Source organism: Epinephelus moara, chromosome 16, assembly GCF_006386435.1.
Source record: "Epinephelus moara isolate mb chromosome 16, YSFRI_EMoa_1.0, whole genome shotgun sequence".
Taxonomy (NCBI): Eukaryota; Metazoa; Chordata; class Actinopteri; order Perciformes; family Serranidae; genus Epinephelus; species Epinephelus moara.
Window position 1 is genome coordinate 30,448,661 of NC_065521.1, and position 17,191 is coordinate 30,465,851.

The 17,191-nt window shown below is 42.9% G+C and overlaps 1 protein-coding gene across 3 annotated transcripts in view; it reads left to right on the forward strand.

Annotated features, from left to right (window-relative positions):
• The window catches only part of LOC126403077 (metabotropic glutamate receptor 7-like), a 163,401-nt gene that overhangs the window by 49,639 nt on the left and 96,571 nt on the right, over nucleotides 1–17,191 (forward strand). For 2 of the 3 annotated variants that reach the window (XM_050065502.1, XM_050065503.1), the window contains exon 1: nucleotides 11,404–13,014. The exons of the other annotated variant lie outside the window; for it this stretch is intronic. In XM_050065502.1, coding sequence (XP_049921459.1) covers nucleotides 12,511–13,014 — 504 coding nt within the window. In that variant the 5' untranslated portion in view covers nucleotides 11,404–12,510. Of the gene's footprint in view, nucleotides 1–11,403; nucleotides 13,015–17,191 lie in introns of those variants that run through there. 3 annotated transcript variants of the gene reach the window in all.

Sequence of the window (17,191 nt, forward strand, 5' to 3'; positions counted from 1 at the left end):
CCTCTGTCAGAAGAAGGAAGAGATCTGAGCGCGTTCTGGAGAGCCTCCCCGGTGATCACTGGGTAGAAATAAAGACGATTGCTTAAATAAGTAAGAACAACCACCACCAGCTGACTGGCTAGATGTGTTGCAGCGGCAGATTTTGCCCCATCAATGTTTAAATCTGTGAAAATCAAAAACAGTTTCAGGTTCTGCATCATGTACACAGAGAGGAGGCATCGGGGTTGCTGCTGTACGCAGGCAAGCGCCCGCTTTTCAAAATTAGGACTTGCTCCCGTATCAGCATCCCCTTTTTTTTCCCTCCCAGAGAAAACATTATGAATAATTAAATAATAAATAGTGGAGGCACGGAAAATGTCATCAGTGCCTCAACTTGATTTTTCCTGAAGTGATAAAGGAGAAAAATATCTTCCAGTATTCAGTTTGTACAATTTGTTCCTTTTGAAGCTTAAACATCATTTACAAACCTGTTTCTTTTTATCTACGTTTGTGGTTGGATTTCAGAAGTGAGATTAATAAAAAAATCATGCCTGAATTCTCCGCACAACAGCCTTCATGCCACCGGTGTACTTCAGATGTTTTGCATTCAGTGTACTGCTGCATGCTAAGCGAGCATCTGAACAGGTTAATAAAACGCTGGAAAAACATTTACTGCAAAATGAACCATGCAGAAAATTACTGACCCTGAAGGGAATGAATATCTATTTGCTTTTGGTCTCAGCCTGTGATCATGATATACCCACATCCCTGCAGCTACGTTGTGATTGCTGAGGTCGTCTCCTAATGGTTTGCTGTTTACTTCCACTGCACTTTCAAATCACTTGTATCACCTTGTGAACTTGGACACACATGTTTCCTAAAAGCATCCGGAGAGCAAAAAGGGGATGTTGTTACTTTGCTGGACCCGACATTTTGCTTGTGCACCGTAGGGTCTCAGAGGCCCTTATCAATTATGTCCTCAAGGCTCAATCTACCAGCATTTTTCCACTCTCAAATGAATGGAATTCTCTATTATTTAGCTGCTAATATGGCTCCTGATGGCCCCTAAAGTCTGACAGGATGGGCTCGTGTTTGATGCTTTCCTGCACTCTAGACCAGCCTCCGACGTAAAAAGGGGCCGACTATGGCCACACTGGTCATTTTATCTGTTCTCCTCGTTTCCTGCTAGTTGCATTAGCCTGCCCACTGGGGTTTCTTTTGGCACATTAAAACAGATTTGGGTTAATAATTGATGCTGCGATTTATGGACTCTAGTGCCTGAGGTTCAATTGTAAGCCTCCACTTAAAAAGAAAGCATGCCTCTCATTGCTGCCTTTGCCTCAGAGTGCCGTGATTTATAACTTCAGTTTGATGGTGTGCAATTTATTGTATAGGAGTCTATTGAAGAAAAAGGACCAGACGTATCATTTTTCATACAACAGTCATTTTGATGTGATTATGTTTGAGTTTCGGATTTCTCCTTCACACATCAGCTCAAGACAATGAAGGAAAAAAATATCGATCTATGCGCCACGAGCAGTAAATCTATTTGTACTTGTGCAGCGCCGAGCTCCTGGCTCTCGTCTTTGATTAAGAAACTGTGCCTGAAATTAATGTTCAATATCAACACCAGTCCTAACATTATGTGTAAAGATCCATAGGATGTTAATCAATAGTATAACATAGGTGATCAAAGAAGGGGAGATTTATGTGTAGGCATCAGGCTCAGCATTCATTAAAATTCTGATGAGGCTGCCGAGAATTACGTGTCTCATTATGTTTTCCTGTGATAGCTTGTCCTTCTCTACACAAGTGTAGAGTCTTGTATTTCATCTGAATGTGTCATTCAGCCAAACGTGTCAGTGTGTTTCATTGAATGCCTTTCTGAGCCTTCCATTTGTGTCATTTTTAGCCATGCTAGCGGCGTGGCTCTAGGGATGCCAATATCAGTCAGTCAGTTCACCTCTTTGGTACAGACTGAAATATCTCCGCAACTATGGGATGGATTGTCATGAAATTTCACACAGACATTCATCGTTCCCAGACAACGTATCCTAGATATTCTGGTGATCCCTGACTTTTGATCTAGCAGCACCATGAGGGTGACATTTGTGGTTTTAGGTAAAAATGTTTTGATGTGTATGGGATGGATTGCTATGAAATATGATAAAGACTAGGGATGGAAATTGAGAACCGGTTTCAGTTGAGAACGGGTTACAAATTGTCAGATCAATCGAAATCATATTCCTCCGAGCTTTTCAATTCCTTTTATTGATGCCGGCGTGTTTTCGTGACAGTTTTGCATTGGAAAAAAAATGACATGATGCTGAAACATCTTCCTACACGACATGGGCTTAAATTCCAGGACAGTGTTTTTGACATTCTGTACAAGTGTCACTGCTTCCCAACCGAGCAGCATGTCTGTTACAGAGGGAAAATGTCCTATGGTATAATAACATCACTGTCACCCCGTGTCACATGCATGCCTTTTTCTACTCTGTCTCTACACTGTGTTCAGACTCAGAGATACTGTTGCAGCTGCATTGATGCTGAAAACATTTGTAGGCCTACTTTTTTGTCAACACAGAAAATCAATCTGGAATCGATAAAAAATTGGACCGTTAAGCATAATTAATAATGGCATTGGTGTCGATAAAATCTTATAAATTCTGTTCCCGTATACAGACATTCATGTCCTCATCAGGATGAATTTTATTGACTTTAGTGATCCACTGGCTTTTTGACCAGCGCTATCATCAGGTCAAATTTTCTAGTTGTCCAATACTTTGGTTTATGACACAAAACCAAGGGGGTTATCGTCAGGTCTGAAAAGTGAAGCCAATGCGGAAGGGCCTTAAATCTACATTCTTTCTAATGGTCAGCAGGGAGCATGAGAAAATTACCCTACTTCTTCTACTTCTTACTGATTTGTTACCTCAGTAAACATTTTCCTCGTGAGTTTATGGTCTCAGTTGCTAGTTTCAAGTCTTCTTCAATACAGCATGATGCTCATTTTGTAAGTTATGGTCCCATTTACAGTAAAATAGACAATAATGCAGGGTATGCTTTAGGGCGTGGCTATCTTGTTATTTAAAGGTCAGTATCATTGCGGTGTCCTCAGGTTCTAAGTCAGATCCACCCCTCGCTCTTTTACAGCTCCACCCTCTCATCCAAATATGGTCACCTCTAGATCCAGAGATGATAGTAGAATAAATACCCGCACACCAATTCAGCTGAGTCGGACAGAAAAAAGGTTCACAGGCTGAGATCAATGCCAAAAAAAGTCGATTTATTCAGAACATCCACAGCACAGCAGCAAACGTTTCAGTCCTTGACTATCATCAGTCAAGGACTGAAACATTTGCTGCTGTTTTTAGCACTATTTATTATTAATTTCTGCACTTTGAGCACCCTTCTTTTTGTGCACACATGTTCTGAATAAATTGACACTTTTTGGCATTGATCTCAACCTGTGAACCTTTTTTTTATTTTTGTGGATGTCCAGCTCAGCTGAATTGGTGTGGGGGTATTCCTTCTACCATCCTCCCTTGATTGTCCATTGTACCAACGGACCCAAGATGAACTTTTTTGTTGCCCTAAGTAGGCGCAGTGTCACAGCAGGCCTAAGACAACTCCAGATCCAAAACCTAAAATAGCGATGACCAAAGTGCCATAGTCAAGGCTTCAAAACGGAAGTCGACAAATCAATGGTTGACATCCAGGTGGCTATATCCATATTTTAAACAGTCTAGAGCCGGCATGATAGCAGATTTTTACTGGGTGATTATCATAACAAAAAGAGTTCACAATAACGATATAATGTTGATATCTATAGAAAATTTTAAATAATAATGCTATTAGTCAAATTCATCTTAAACTGTGTTTATTGTGCATTTTGTGTCTTTATTTGGTAATTACACTCAAAATACAAGTGGTATGTGGAAAGAGCAAGAACAGAAAGAAATGCTAATATCATGTGTATTATTAACATGATATTAGCATTTCATTTTTTAAATACCACAGTTATCATCAATATTGGTATATCACGACAACACTAACACATTCTATGCAAAATACCCACATAACTAATGACATTCCCATCATCCTCAGCTGCACTTTGTGTTTAGTGCAAGTTCGCAAAGATGGTGAACATGTAAACATTATCTGCTAAGTATCAGCTTGTTAACATTGTTGTTGTGAATATGTTTGCATATAACTACGAGCACTACAGTAATTAAAGCCTCGCAGACGCTGTAGACTCTCAGGTTAAAGCTATCAGTGGTAAACACTTTCTAGAAGTGGTAAAGTGGTAAACTCAATCATTCATGGATGTGGTCATTGCTTGTCAAGTGTGAACAAATTAGTTTTCTCAGTGGTGGCTGCACCTTGTCTAATCATATGCTTTTATGCAAATTAAGTTTAACGTGAAGGTCAGCCAACAACTTTGTTCAGCAGCATTATTTCAATAAAACACACAGCCAGCTGAGCAGACACAGTTTGAGGGTGTGTTCAACCTGATTACATACAAAGGCTGAGCCCATGTGGGTACAATTTCAGAGCACCTTGGCACCGGAAGGACTTGGCACATTAAGCATGACAATTTCTTTTGGTGACTTGGAGTATAAAAAATCTCAAAGAATATAGCAAAAAGAATCACTAGTGATTTTTGGCGGCATTTCTAGCATTTTTCAAAGACTATAATTCCTTTCCTTTTTCAAGGAAATTAATAAGGGAGAAGAGGATCCATTCCCAACAGAGCAGAATATAAAGCAGGAAGAAGCATTAAGAAATACACCTGGTTTCAATCCCCTGAAAAGAGGGATTGCTACCATTTCCAGCTCCATTTTAATTTCCTGTTTATTTCGCTCTCTGAAGCTTTGGGAACTCTGAAAGGATTTAAATGCCCTTCAGTCCCCGTGTCTTTCTCCCATTGCCTTTGATTTATAGATTTGATTTTCAGCTTGAAAGCAAAAAGGGAGAAATTCCAAAAGGGGAAAAAAAACACCATCATGACATGGAGGAGCTTAAAGCGAGCTGAAAGGTGGAGGAAATAGGAGGGATATAAAACGCCCATTGCCAGCTCCACGGTTGAAATATGAGGAATTGTCGGAAACCATGTAACAAAACGTGATATGTAGCAAATGAACTGGGCTTTATGCAATCCCCGAGCAACCATAAGAAGTCCCATTCTGCTCTGTCTGTATTGTGCTGTGCCCTGTGTCGACAGGACTCACTTTCGCTCGACACTGTCGGGCACCCATTAAATTCTACAATACACAATCATTCCTACCTCCAAACTCTGTAAACACTCTGCTCCCTGTAACACTCTTTCACTGTGAGTAGTGATTTCTCAACAGGAGGTGTCACTTAGGGATAGGCACCCTGATTTGACCGTGACGAATCTCGTCTCTATAGCACATCCAAAACAAGCCACGGCTATTGTAACCCAGTTAGGTATGAATATATGCATTTCCTCACCGTGGCTTTCCCTCTATATGCGAGAGATCAGCTGGGCTGGCTAAGAAAGGCACCCAGTGTGCCGAGAGCGGGGCGGCCCTGAGGAAAAGGCAGCTTCTGTGACCCACAGTTCCAGCCACAGTGCTCCTATGGGACCACTGGGCCATGGGGACACCAAAGGGAGACAGACCGTGGCTGAGAGACAGGAGGGATACTGGGGGACCGTAAAGTCACTGAGCTCAGTGAACAGATAAACCCAGGGGATTACTGTCAGACTGCACGCTCTTCAGGCTCGCACATGGTCAAAATGGGGAGCGGTTTAACTTGAACCTCTTTTAATTGAGTACGGACTCCAGCTAAAGGAGGCAGCTCACACAGTGTACGAGGCAGCAGCCATAAGCGCCCATTAAAGTGGCGTTTATACATAAAGGTAGTGATTTATTGTTCCACCTTATGTGATAGCTATGTGCGGTAATTTGTAACAGAGTTAATTTCCACCTAATGAGTGAGAGAGATTAATTCATGTGCATGATGAATTGCGCAGCGGCAAGCAGTCGGGCTAAGCAAATTCTTGTTCAAAATGTGTGTGTGTGTGTGTGTGTGTACCTTTGTGAATGCTTTTCAAACTCTGGTAAAGACCGTAGGGGCACTTATCTGAAATAAGTAGGCCTGCCCTCCACCGCAGTCCTCGCTAGCAGCTCCATATGGTAATGAGCTGTGTAAGATGAAGAAAATATGTTATTTGCAACACAAACAGCACTGCAGTTAATTCAAGCAGCATGGGCATAATCCACTCACACACTTTCAACACTTACAAAGTGTAAAGTTCACGTGAGAAATGGAAGACTGAGCTCATTTGTGTTGCAATAATACAACGAGCACTTTGGAAAAATGAAGTACTTTGAGGCTAGGCTTGTGCAATGTAAGTTCGTCAGACGCTAAGTCACTGTGGTGGTATGTGACCGGCTGCCAGAACATAAATTGAAATAAATAACAAACTAGGAGACTTGCCTGCCAAAGTGAAAAAGATGATGAGGTTATGATGTCCATCTGCAGTATGTGCAGTGTCTCAGTGTTGGCGTCCTCATTAACATGAAGAGTGTTTTAATCTGCTCAAATTAGTCAGTTTAAACATGCCGACATTTGGCACTTGTGGCTCTTTTTCGAGCACAGTGTAGCTCTCCTTTGTGTCGAGCGACGGGTGCAGAGCTACAATATATTTGGAGCCATTGTTTGTACTTGTACAAAACAGCTATATTGCTGGACAGTGTTTACCACGGAAACAGGAATCAATTCAAAACAGGAGCAAACCATTGTTGAATAAAAATGGTAATCGTACATCTTCAGCTGCACACATTGTGATGAGAAAATGTCCTGATGTTTATCATAGTGCACGTTAAGCTTCTTTTTTTTATTTTTACTGAATTCTGTCTCTGGTTTGTTGTGAAGGAACTAGCTGTGGATTCCTAGTAAAATGTTGTACTTTGCTTGAGGGGACACAAACATGGAAAAAAGATAATCATTACAGAAAAAAACATGTAACTACTAAGTATGATTCACCACTTTTCCTGAGAAAGAACAGAAATAGAATATCAAGCCATTTGCCAGAGAAAATGCTGGCACTGTATAACTCTGCAGACCATGAATATGTCACATTTGCAGGTTATTGTGGAGCAGATATGTTGAACCTCAACGTACAAACAACACTGTGGTGTGGTTAAAGTTGAAAATACCTGGTTCCCTGCAAGAAATGTAGCGAAGTCTCAGTTAAAAAATAACTGCTTTTTGTGGAACTATCCTCGTAAAAGGGCTGCTACAAAACATGTACGTTTGGAGCCTAAAGAGCCAATAGATACACAGCATTGTGTTGCATAAATAACTGGTTTTGTTGCTCTTTTGGTCTCAAACACTGGTCTGCAGCTTGCCTGATGTCTTGCTCAGGTCCCCAGGAAGCGTGCTGGGCATTGAAGCCAATTTTTGCAGTGGCCAAACAGTGTAATTGCACCATTATGTGATGCCCTGCAGCCCAAAAAACTTTTTCCCATAAACTTACATAGCAAAAGAGGCATCTGTAAATCAGTGGATATATTTTTTGAGCATCACAGCATCCGCAACATGACTTGTGACCGCAACATTTGGAAAGTCTAGAAGAGTTGTACGATTTAATAATTTTATCCACATTCAAGTTAGCAGAGAGCTAAACAGGAAATAGCCGGCTCAGCCCACGGAAGTCTCGAGGGCACCTGCTTTATGAGCCACACAGTACAGAAGCAGTGGCAATCACCCGGGTAATTTTATAGGTGGCAGTTGAGGTTTTTTGGCTTCATGCACCACTGAGCAACTTTAGCTGAAATGAGCAGGGCCCTGTCTCCAATGCTTTGTCCAGTCCTCTTTATACATCCATCATTCATGGATCATTAAGTCATTTTAGAAACACTGATATGATACATATGAAACATGCAAATGTACCGTATTCATGGTTTGCAGGAACGTACTATGCCAACATTTTCGTATATTTCCTCTGGCAACTGGGCTGAGAATGTACTTACATATTTTTAATCATCATTTCATTTCTGATTTGTTCCTGAATCGTTTTATGGCACCACCTGTTGTATTCCATTGTAAAATGTTAACAACAAAGCAGTTACTTGCAATGAATCACACCTTATTTATTGGAGCAAATATTTATGTTGTTTTCTTTTTCTTTTGGCAGATAAATAGTTAATGAAGGTGGTCATCTGTACCTGTCTCTCTGTCGTCACACAAGCATGTCGCATCATCCTCCCACCCACACACAAACACACACAGAGAGAGGTTGTTATGAGTCATTCACAAAGACTGTGGATAAAATCTCCTCCATCACAATGTACCGTGAAGACACTTGTGATAAAATAATTCACAGAGGTCCAGAGCCGCTCAGAAGGTCGGCTAATTAACAGACACAAGGCGAGAGGCGTTTTCTATCACAATCAAATTTGTGGCTGAAGTCCTCCTGGCTAACTAACACAGCTGCACCCACTTATCACATAAGTCCACTGGACCATGAGGTTAGCCATCAAAACAAAGGCCCAGTCACCCACTAATAGGGCCTCTGGAAGATTCCAGGGCTGTGTGGGTGGGAGGTCAGCACCTTTTGGGTCCATTACTGCCATATATAATACATCTGATCATTATCTAGGCAGACTCCCAGTCAGGAGCACATACTTGAAACATCTGTAAGAAAGAAAAACAGCAGCAGTCGTGGGTTAATATTCTTTTTTTGTCTTTCCTACGTTTGTGCTCATCTCAAAGGCGACATCTTTGTATAACCATCCAAACAGACTCATTGTCAGAAAATACACGAGTTTCAAAGCTAACCCTGGGAGAAAAACCTCCTGTTACCAAGCTACCCCTGCAGTTATGTATTCCAGTGGCCACTTGTGCATTATCTGTCTATCTTTCACATTTCAGAGTGTGAATGGGTACTGAGCTCACAGCAGCAACTTTACAGAGACATAATTAGAAGGGAGCTGGTATGACAGATGGATTACAATCATAATTGAAAGCGTGGAGAGTCTATCGTCCTAGCTGCAGTGCACCTGCTTTGTCTTTGGCATAAACAGCACAAGAGGTAAGAATTTGTCTTCCCATACAGCGTGCCTGTAGAATTACAAAACATTTTCTTTTTTCTTTTCCTCCTCACAGACGCTGATTCTGCTCACAGTGATGAAGAAAAGCGCAGATAGCCTGATTTTTATTATTCCGAAGCAGATGGTGCAAAATGAGGCATCGGGGCCCCGGCAGCTCGGTGACCTTCATGTTGCTAATCTAACATTGCCCCTACGTTGATCTAACATTAACACCTCACCCCTCACAGAATATGCATGACTCCAAACGGGGCTGGTGGCCTGCTTGCTTTCGAACAAATCACCCCGACATGCAATTACCTCCCGCTCTGGAGTTATTTCTTTCCCGTGGATAGGACGGCCCTTTCATTCGAGTCCGGGAATTAAACAGGTTTCCAGGTTAATTAATTTGACAGACAGACCCCATTGTGCCTAGTGTCAGCCCAAAAGGAAACCTTATTGCCTCTTGTCCTGAGGGTTGACTTTTTATTGTTCTTTGAGTCTTCGTTCTTTTAAAGGAGCACATAGTGCCAGCCCTGTAATTGACTTGAAGAAGACTGCATCGAGCAGACGTGTTATTGAATGCTTGAAACAAAAGCTCTGGTCTCTCATAGGAGCTCGTAATTCATCTAGCGGGATGCATTGAAATGTAGTGCACCCCCGGCATATGGAAACCGTGGCTGTGTTTGTTTGTTTGGTCAGCTATATATTGAACGCAAACCTCTTCCAGAATGCATTCACACTCCTCGTTGCTTGTTGCTTCCCACTTCATCCCATGAAATCGAAATGGAATTTATCCGAGTGTGTGCTCACGTGACTGAGTGTCTGTGTGAAAGTGAGGGAGGAGAAAGAGAGAAGATCCAAACCAAAGTGTAATCTCAGTCTAAATCACACAGCCTCCCCGGAGGAAAAGACCCCTCTTCCTGGGGTTACTCAGTGAATTAAATCACGGTGAGGGCCCCATTTTTCAAAAGTAACCTTTCCGTTGACAGTGTAAGTGGGAGTCAGGCTCTCACCGCAGAGTCCGAGCAGTGGAATTAGTGTCGTGCGTAGCGACACCAGTCTCTCAGGGTGTCATTTGTAGGGGCTGTTGCTGCATTTTTCCAGGCCTGCCTGCCTGTCTCAGTGTGCTCACAGTGGAGGAGGCCATCTGCCTCCCTCCCGTCTCACATCCCTCATTTCTCTCCTCAGCAGCCTCTTCCCAGCAGTTCCCACACAGTGTCCTTAAATATATTTTTGGTGCAGCTCATGAATTTTGGCCTCGGCGTGCAGTTTGTGCACCCACAACCACATCGACATGCTTGGAGTCGGACGTGCACGGTTTGCCTATTGAGAGATATTCATGCGAAATCAGTGCGGCTAATGGAGACAAATACACTACATGGCAGGATTAGGCTTGAATTAATCTCTATTCAATTTAATTAATTAGAAATTTGTCCGTCCAAGCCTGTAATGTCAATAGGACACGTTTCAATTAGAGCTACATCGCCTTTTCTAATCTTTTTAATTGAACAGAAACGAATGGAACGAACATGTTCATAAAATGGGATTCTATGCCTCATAATCATTTTCACGATAAAGCAACTCTCAGAGGCTGTTTATTACTCAATGATCAAGCAACTTAACTGACTTATCCTATAATCCATTTACTGTTTCCTGTTTGACTGCTTCTCAGGGTGCTGCTGTGATTTCTCAACAGCCGCAGCACGGTGGATGCTATTGTTGGATATGTGGTGGCTGCTTTAGAAGTGGACAGTTTCTAAGGTTACTTGAAAACGAAGGCTTATACATGAATTATGTATCTACAGAATGCTCAGTTGGCACCTTTTTCTCACATTGTAACCCCCTGAACAAATACAGCAGTCATTAGCAGAGCCTCAAAAATGATTTTTGCTTAATATAAGATTTGAATTGCAGACAGAAAGTACCTTTTTTAATTAATGCCACAAATTGCCAAGTGAGTCCCTGGCTAATGCATGCCCACTGAAAGCAAATTATCATAATCTGCTTGTTTGTAAAAGCACCATCTGTGCAATTAAATAGTTTGGTGATGATAGTGTTTTGTTAGGAAGATGTGAGGGCTCCTTGCTCCTAAAGGTGTGGTTAATTCTCACCAGTCTGTGTGCCAGCGTGCGTGCCAGCGTGAGGCGCGCGCGTGTGCGAGCGCGTGCGGAGCGCACAGGATGAATCAGGAGTGTCTTCTGAAGAAGGGTTGCCTGGGAGACCAGCCTGGACCCCTCCAAACGTGTCTGTTCTCTCTCCTCTTCCTCTCCCTCCCTCTCCCTCTCTCTGTGTCCCTCCTCCGTTTTAAAGGTGCATCAGTAATGAATCCAAAACTATTTCAGGAAAGGCACGGGTGAAAACCTCCATACCTGCAGCTCAGTGCCACAGATCTTTGTTGCATGCCTGCCACCGTCAACATCAAAAGAAAAGAGGAAAAAAACACTCCGACTTTTGCGTGTGTTGTGTATGTGTGTGTGTTTGAGGGGGATAAAGGGGGGAGGCGAGGCAGAGCGAAAGAGATTATGAATGCGCACAGAGAGGCACTCAGAGGAACAATTGTCTTACTATTCAAGTCTAGCCTATAAGTGCATTTGTTCGCCTTGTTTACCTTCCCGTTGAACTGTCTGAAGACAACTTCCTGAAAACCTCGCCATGAAGTGATGCTACTCTTTTTTTTTTCCTGACCAGCTGAATGACGTCTCGCAAGGAAAGGGGGCTGAAAACTCGGCGCACACAGTGAATCCCTCGCTGTGACTCATTCATTTTGTATAAATGCGAGCGGTTGCGGAGACCGAGAAAGAGCCGGGGCTTTAATTAGCTGGATATTTCTTAGCCTTCCGCTCATTTGAGAGCATACTACTCGTTTTCTTTCTTTCTTTCCCCTTTTTTTGGAGACTGTGGAGATGATATGCACCCCTGGGAGAGAGACACCACAGCCGACCGAGCCATCCCTGCGCTCCCGCGGAGTTGGTTTGAGCAAGAAGAATGTCACCCACTTCTGCTGGTCCTAACATCTCAGCACTGATTTGAGAGATAATTTATTAAAACCCACTGTATGTTATTTGGTAGAATTGCCGCTTTAGGTTGTGAATATTCCCAGCAGCGGCTTCATTGCTGTTTCGCGCTTTGGATTGAGCATAAATGGACAAAATTAGGCCAGTTCATCTGCGGCGGGTGATCATCTTCTTTTACTGATATTTTCTGACTAATGGATGGAGCCTCTTTTTCCGAGGGGAACTGAATTACCGTCAGGAGCTCCACTATTCAACAAGCTGCACCGCTCACTCCTGGCAGCAAAGCGATGGGCGCAGTTTGTCTGAGCCATCTACTGCGTCTTGGTTCTCCAGCCCAGCTTGTTGAATCTCCTCACTGCTGACAAGGATGGGTTCGTTTTAACAAAACTTCCTCGCCTCTTTGGTTCTATCTCCGGCGGTTTGCAGACTCCATTGTTCCGTTAAAGTTGACCATGGCTTGTCCTGGGTCGTGCGTGAAACTGAGCACTATATGGAGAGCGCTTTGGCTCATGAGGACTGTGGTAGATTTCGCGCTGCCTCAGGAGACTTATGCGCCCCATTCAATACGGACTGAGGGGCATCTTACCCTCGGTGGACTCTTCCCGGTGCATGCCAGGGGTGCCGACGGCACGCCGTGCGGGGATCTCAAACGGGAAAACGGCATCCAGCGGCTTGAGGCCATGATGTACGCTTTGGACCAAATTAATCAGGACGACCAACTCTTACCCAACATCACCTTAGGCGCCCGGGTGCTGGACACTTGTTCGAGGGATACCTACGCGCTGGAGCAGTCTTTAACTTTCGTTCAAGCCCTGATCACGAAGGACACCTCCGACGTGAGATGCACTAATGGGGAGCCACCGGTGTTTGTCAAGCCTGAAAAAGTGGTGGGAGTCATCGGAGCCTCGGCGAGCTCAGTATCGATTATGGTTGCCAACATCCTACGCCTCTTTCAGGCAAGTCTTTGAGCGTGAGCGATAGTTTTGTGGCTTTAAAATAGTGTTTTTACTGGTGCAGCTGCAGTGTGTGCATGCTTTTGGTATATGATAATACGCTTTTTAGGGAGGAGTGAAAGTGTTGCGCCTCATTGCTACCCACCCAGTAACGGGAAGCAGATGAAAACAGGGATGCCATAAGGAGTAAACAAAAAGCCTCATCTAAAAAATATGCAGTTTCAGTTGATATCATTTTCCATTTTTTCATGTGATGCATGTTATGACCAATTTCGCCCAGACTTCTCTCCATCTCAAAATATTGTAACAAAGAAAGGTGATGTAAGTTTGGGTAGTTTCCCCTCCACTACACTGTGTGGATGAGACAGCTGAGTGTGCTGTTGCTTGTCCCTGGTGGTGCTGCAAGAACAGCTCCCGTCTGTTCCAGTCTCACTCCAGAGTCTGGATGAGTGGGCACTGACAGCCTGACACAATCACACCCAAACTCAACAACCCCCTCCTGAGAATAACAGGCCCGCTTCATGTGATTGCACATGATTATATGAGCCTCTTGTACGGGGAGACTGCAGGCATTTTTATGAATTGTTTAGAACCTGAAAGCCTTGACTCATGGTGGAGTTGGCTTTGCTTTTATCTACAGGGGCCCCCTTCTTCAAAATGAGCTTGTTTCAAACTCTTTGCGCCCTAATTGAGCTCGATGGCTGCGAGTAAATGAAATGAATTTGCACCACTAATTTCAAAATGAGTTAGCCTGGGTTTATGGGAACACATCTCTATTTCTGTTGGCTGAGACTCGACTGTTTGCCCACTGCTGGTGCTGCAGTGGAATGGGAAGCACAGCAGGGCACCAATACAGCAGATTAATTATTTAAAACACATCTCCATAGCAAAATATCTAATTACTTGAAATACCATGTGGATGCTTTTTTCAAATGTGCAAACTTCTATACAGTTTTCCCCGTGCAAGGACGGCGGTGAGGATCATCAGATCTGCAGTGTTGGTGCTAATGATTTGCGGTCGCAGATTGTAACTCATAGGCTTGTCATCTTGTGTTTTTGTTTCAGTTCAATTAGACAAACCATGGGCTCTGTCTATAAGTAGCTGTTTAACTGCAACTGTAAGAGCATCAAAGTACTTAACATGCTTTTAACCCTCCCCCTCTTCCGTTTCTTTTCTCTCACACACATACAGTTACACACGCAACACTCTGGGTTTTTTTTGTTCTCATCCTCTGGGGTTTTTTGGCTCCACTGGCTGGACAATTAGACTGATGGTCCCAACCGCAACCTTCTGCCTGGCTTTGGTTCCTATCCACTCTTTGTAGGCTGTGTTAACAAATAAATATTTTATTATTCCAAGTTGGTAAAACCCTCCAGTGATACTTTGAAGCATCCTCAACACACTCGTTATTTGTTGCAGAATGCGAGGGTTGTAAGACTTCCTTTTCTTCATGCAAGATGTGTAAAATTATGTATGCATTTGGGAAATTCAGAGAGTCTAAGGGGAGAGATGTGATTTCTTAATTCCCTCTCCTCTTTCCTCCTCACACCAGGTGTATCAGCAAGTCTCTAATACCCCTCTTCCACCAACATGGAACTGACTCTGTTCCGGTTCCCATCCTTAATTGTGAACCGTATGGAGCGTTTTGATGAATTGGTTGTGTACCTGAAGAGTTGCTTCCCAGCTGGAACCAGAAAATAAGGTTCCAGCAGATCCTTAACAAGTCTCAAAAGGCATTGAATTTATTAATTAAAAAATAAGGCCTTAACTGGTATTAAAATGTCTTTAATCTTTCAGAAATCTTAAAAATGCTAGGACATGAGGAGTAGGATTTTATCAGTTGTTTTTTTGTGTCGTTGCACTGTAAAATCTCAGAATAATTGGTAACATCCACTGAATGGCTCTCGCATTAGCATCACGCAGATCAAGACAACGGAACAAACATTATTTATATTTTGTTTCTAGCCGGGATGCTCAGAGCAGAGGATTCATTGTCTGCTAGTTAGTTGTCATTGTGCCATGGACGACATGGAGAAGTGCAAATCTAACAAATATTGGCTTTTTAAGCAGGATTTAACGGCATGGCTGAAACTGATACAAAGCAATGCACATGAGGCTCGGTATACTTTATTCAAAAACATTTTTAAACTCAGCAAAGTGGGAATAAAGGCAGTGGAATCCAATATGGAGAGTGAGACACACAAAATTGCCAAGAAAAACAGCCAAAAAATGCCAGGTATTTCCCAGTTCTGTTCTGCCATTGTTCCCGCCACACCTATTCCCCCATCTCCGATACCAGCACCAGGGTCAGCAGCAACAATTCTCTCAACAACATGTGGGTGTACACCTACACAGAAAGCAAAGGTGCTGTGTCGTCTGAACATAGTGACAAACGACCAATCATACAAGTCAAATGAGGAAGTAGGAGACCTATTTCATGCAGTGTTTGTGAACTTCAAATTGTGCCAGTTTGTGGAGTTGTGGTCACTGTAAAATTGGCCTTAAATTTCATTTCAAGTGATATTAAAGGCGCTGTATGTAAGAATGTGGCCAAAACGGTTACTGCACTCAAATTCTAAATACTGCCACGAGTCGTGTCCGCCCCCCCTCCCCTACAGATTCAAGGTTGCTGGACAGCGGCACGCTGGAGACTGATTTGTTTGCCCACGGGCCGCTGCCGTGGCAGGGCGGCATCGCCGCGTCCTTGATCTTCGGTTTTCCAGCGGACCGTTCGAGCAAGTCTGGCTTCTCTGCTGCTAACGCTGCTGCTGGGATACAGCTGAGGAGACTGCTAATGCTATGTACTACTAATGCTGCTTGCCGTGCTGCTGTAGCTCAGTTGTAACTTTAACTGATGCTGAGACTCTGACTGCGTGACTGGTAGACGGCAGTGGGTGGCCAAAACGCAACAGACCAAAACACAAATTCAAAACATAAACAAGATTTGCAGACCGTAAAAATTTTTTTTAAATGCGAATATTCTGGCTGTACTATTGTTGTCGGTGAGATCAGTATGTTATATGAACATTATTCCTTAGTCTCTGTGACATATTAGGATGATTTTATGACTATTTGCTTTAGATTTCTTACATATAGCTCCTTTAAATCCATCTTTAAAAGTCTTAAATCTAACTAGCCTTAAGTTGTAGGAGCCCTGCAAAATATAGCAGGTTTTCCTTGATGTGAAGTGCGAACCATGACGACATTAGTGGGTGTGTCATATTCTACAGATTGAAAAGAGAGGATGGAGATGTCAAGGCAGAAAATTGTCAGAAATAGTCTCATTAATTGTTGGTCCAGGCTTGTTTTGATAACAGAACAAAAGTTACCAGCTAATAAACACGATCTGCCATCCTCCTGCTAATCTTTACTTCCATTGTGCGTTGTGTAACGAACCTCCGTAGGTGACGCATCCTCGATTTGCAATGGCTCTGTTCAAAACTGGTGGAAACACAGGCTGGTTTGCTAGAAAGCACCGCGGTTTCAAGAATTCTGAGCAGAGCTGGTTCAATAATGAGAGCTAATTTGGAGGAAAAGGGGTGTAACTGTAAAGCAGTGGGAGTGTAGGTGTAGTCCATGTGCAATGTTGCACTGGAGCTTGAGGAGTCCGTGGATTCAGCATCCGTTGTTATGACTGCATCTCTTTTCATTTCCAGAAATGTAGATTTAATCACCACAGCCAAATCTGCACACACGATAAATCCAGTCTGAACCTGTTTGCCCCTCAGCAGACTTATTTTTTCCATGGCACTGGTGGTGATGATAGTGCTGATAATAAACGATAATAAATTAAATGTGAGGCCACTTGATACTGTATAATCAATACTTACCAGAAATGAGGGCTCCCAGCCCATTTACCCTCATTAGCCTTACAGCATTTGATTAGTGTGTTGCAGCCATTACACGTTTCTGAGATTGTTTGCAACTGCAATCCATCAAGTATCAAATGATTCCCGTCAAAAGCGTCAAAAGCTTGAGAGAACACCTGTTCAGTTATGATTAATGAAGCAAAGCAGATTTTTTTTCTCATATCAAAGTAAATGAGGGCTCCGTGGAAAGTGTTCAATTTGTTGTCCTTGTCGATTTGAATTACATTTTCACATAGATTATAGGATGTGGTCCATAACTAAGCAATCTAATGGACTTTGAAGTTAAATCTTTACACTTTGAGCTTTCGGT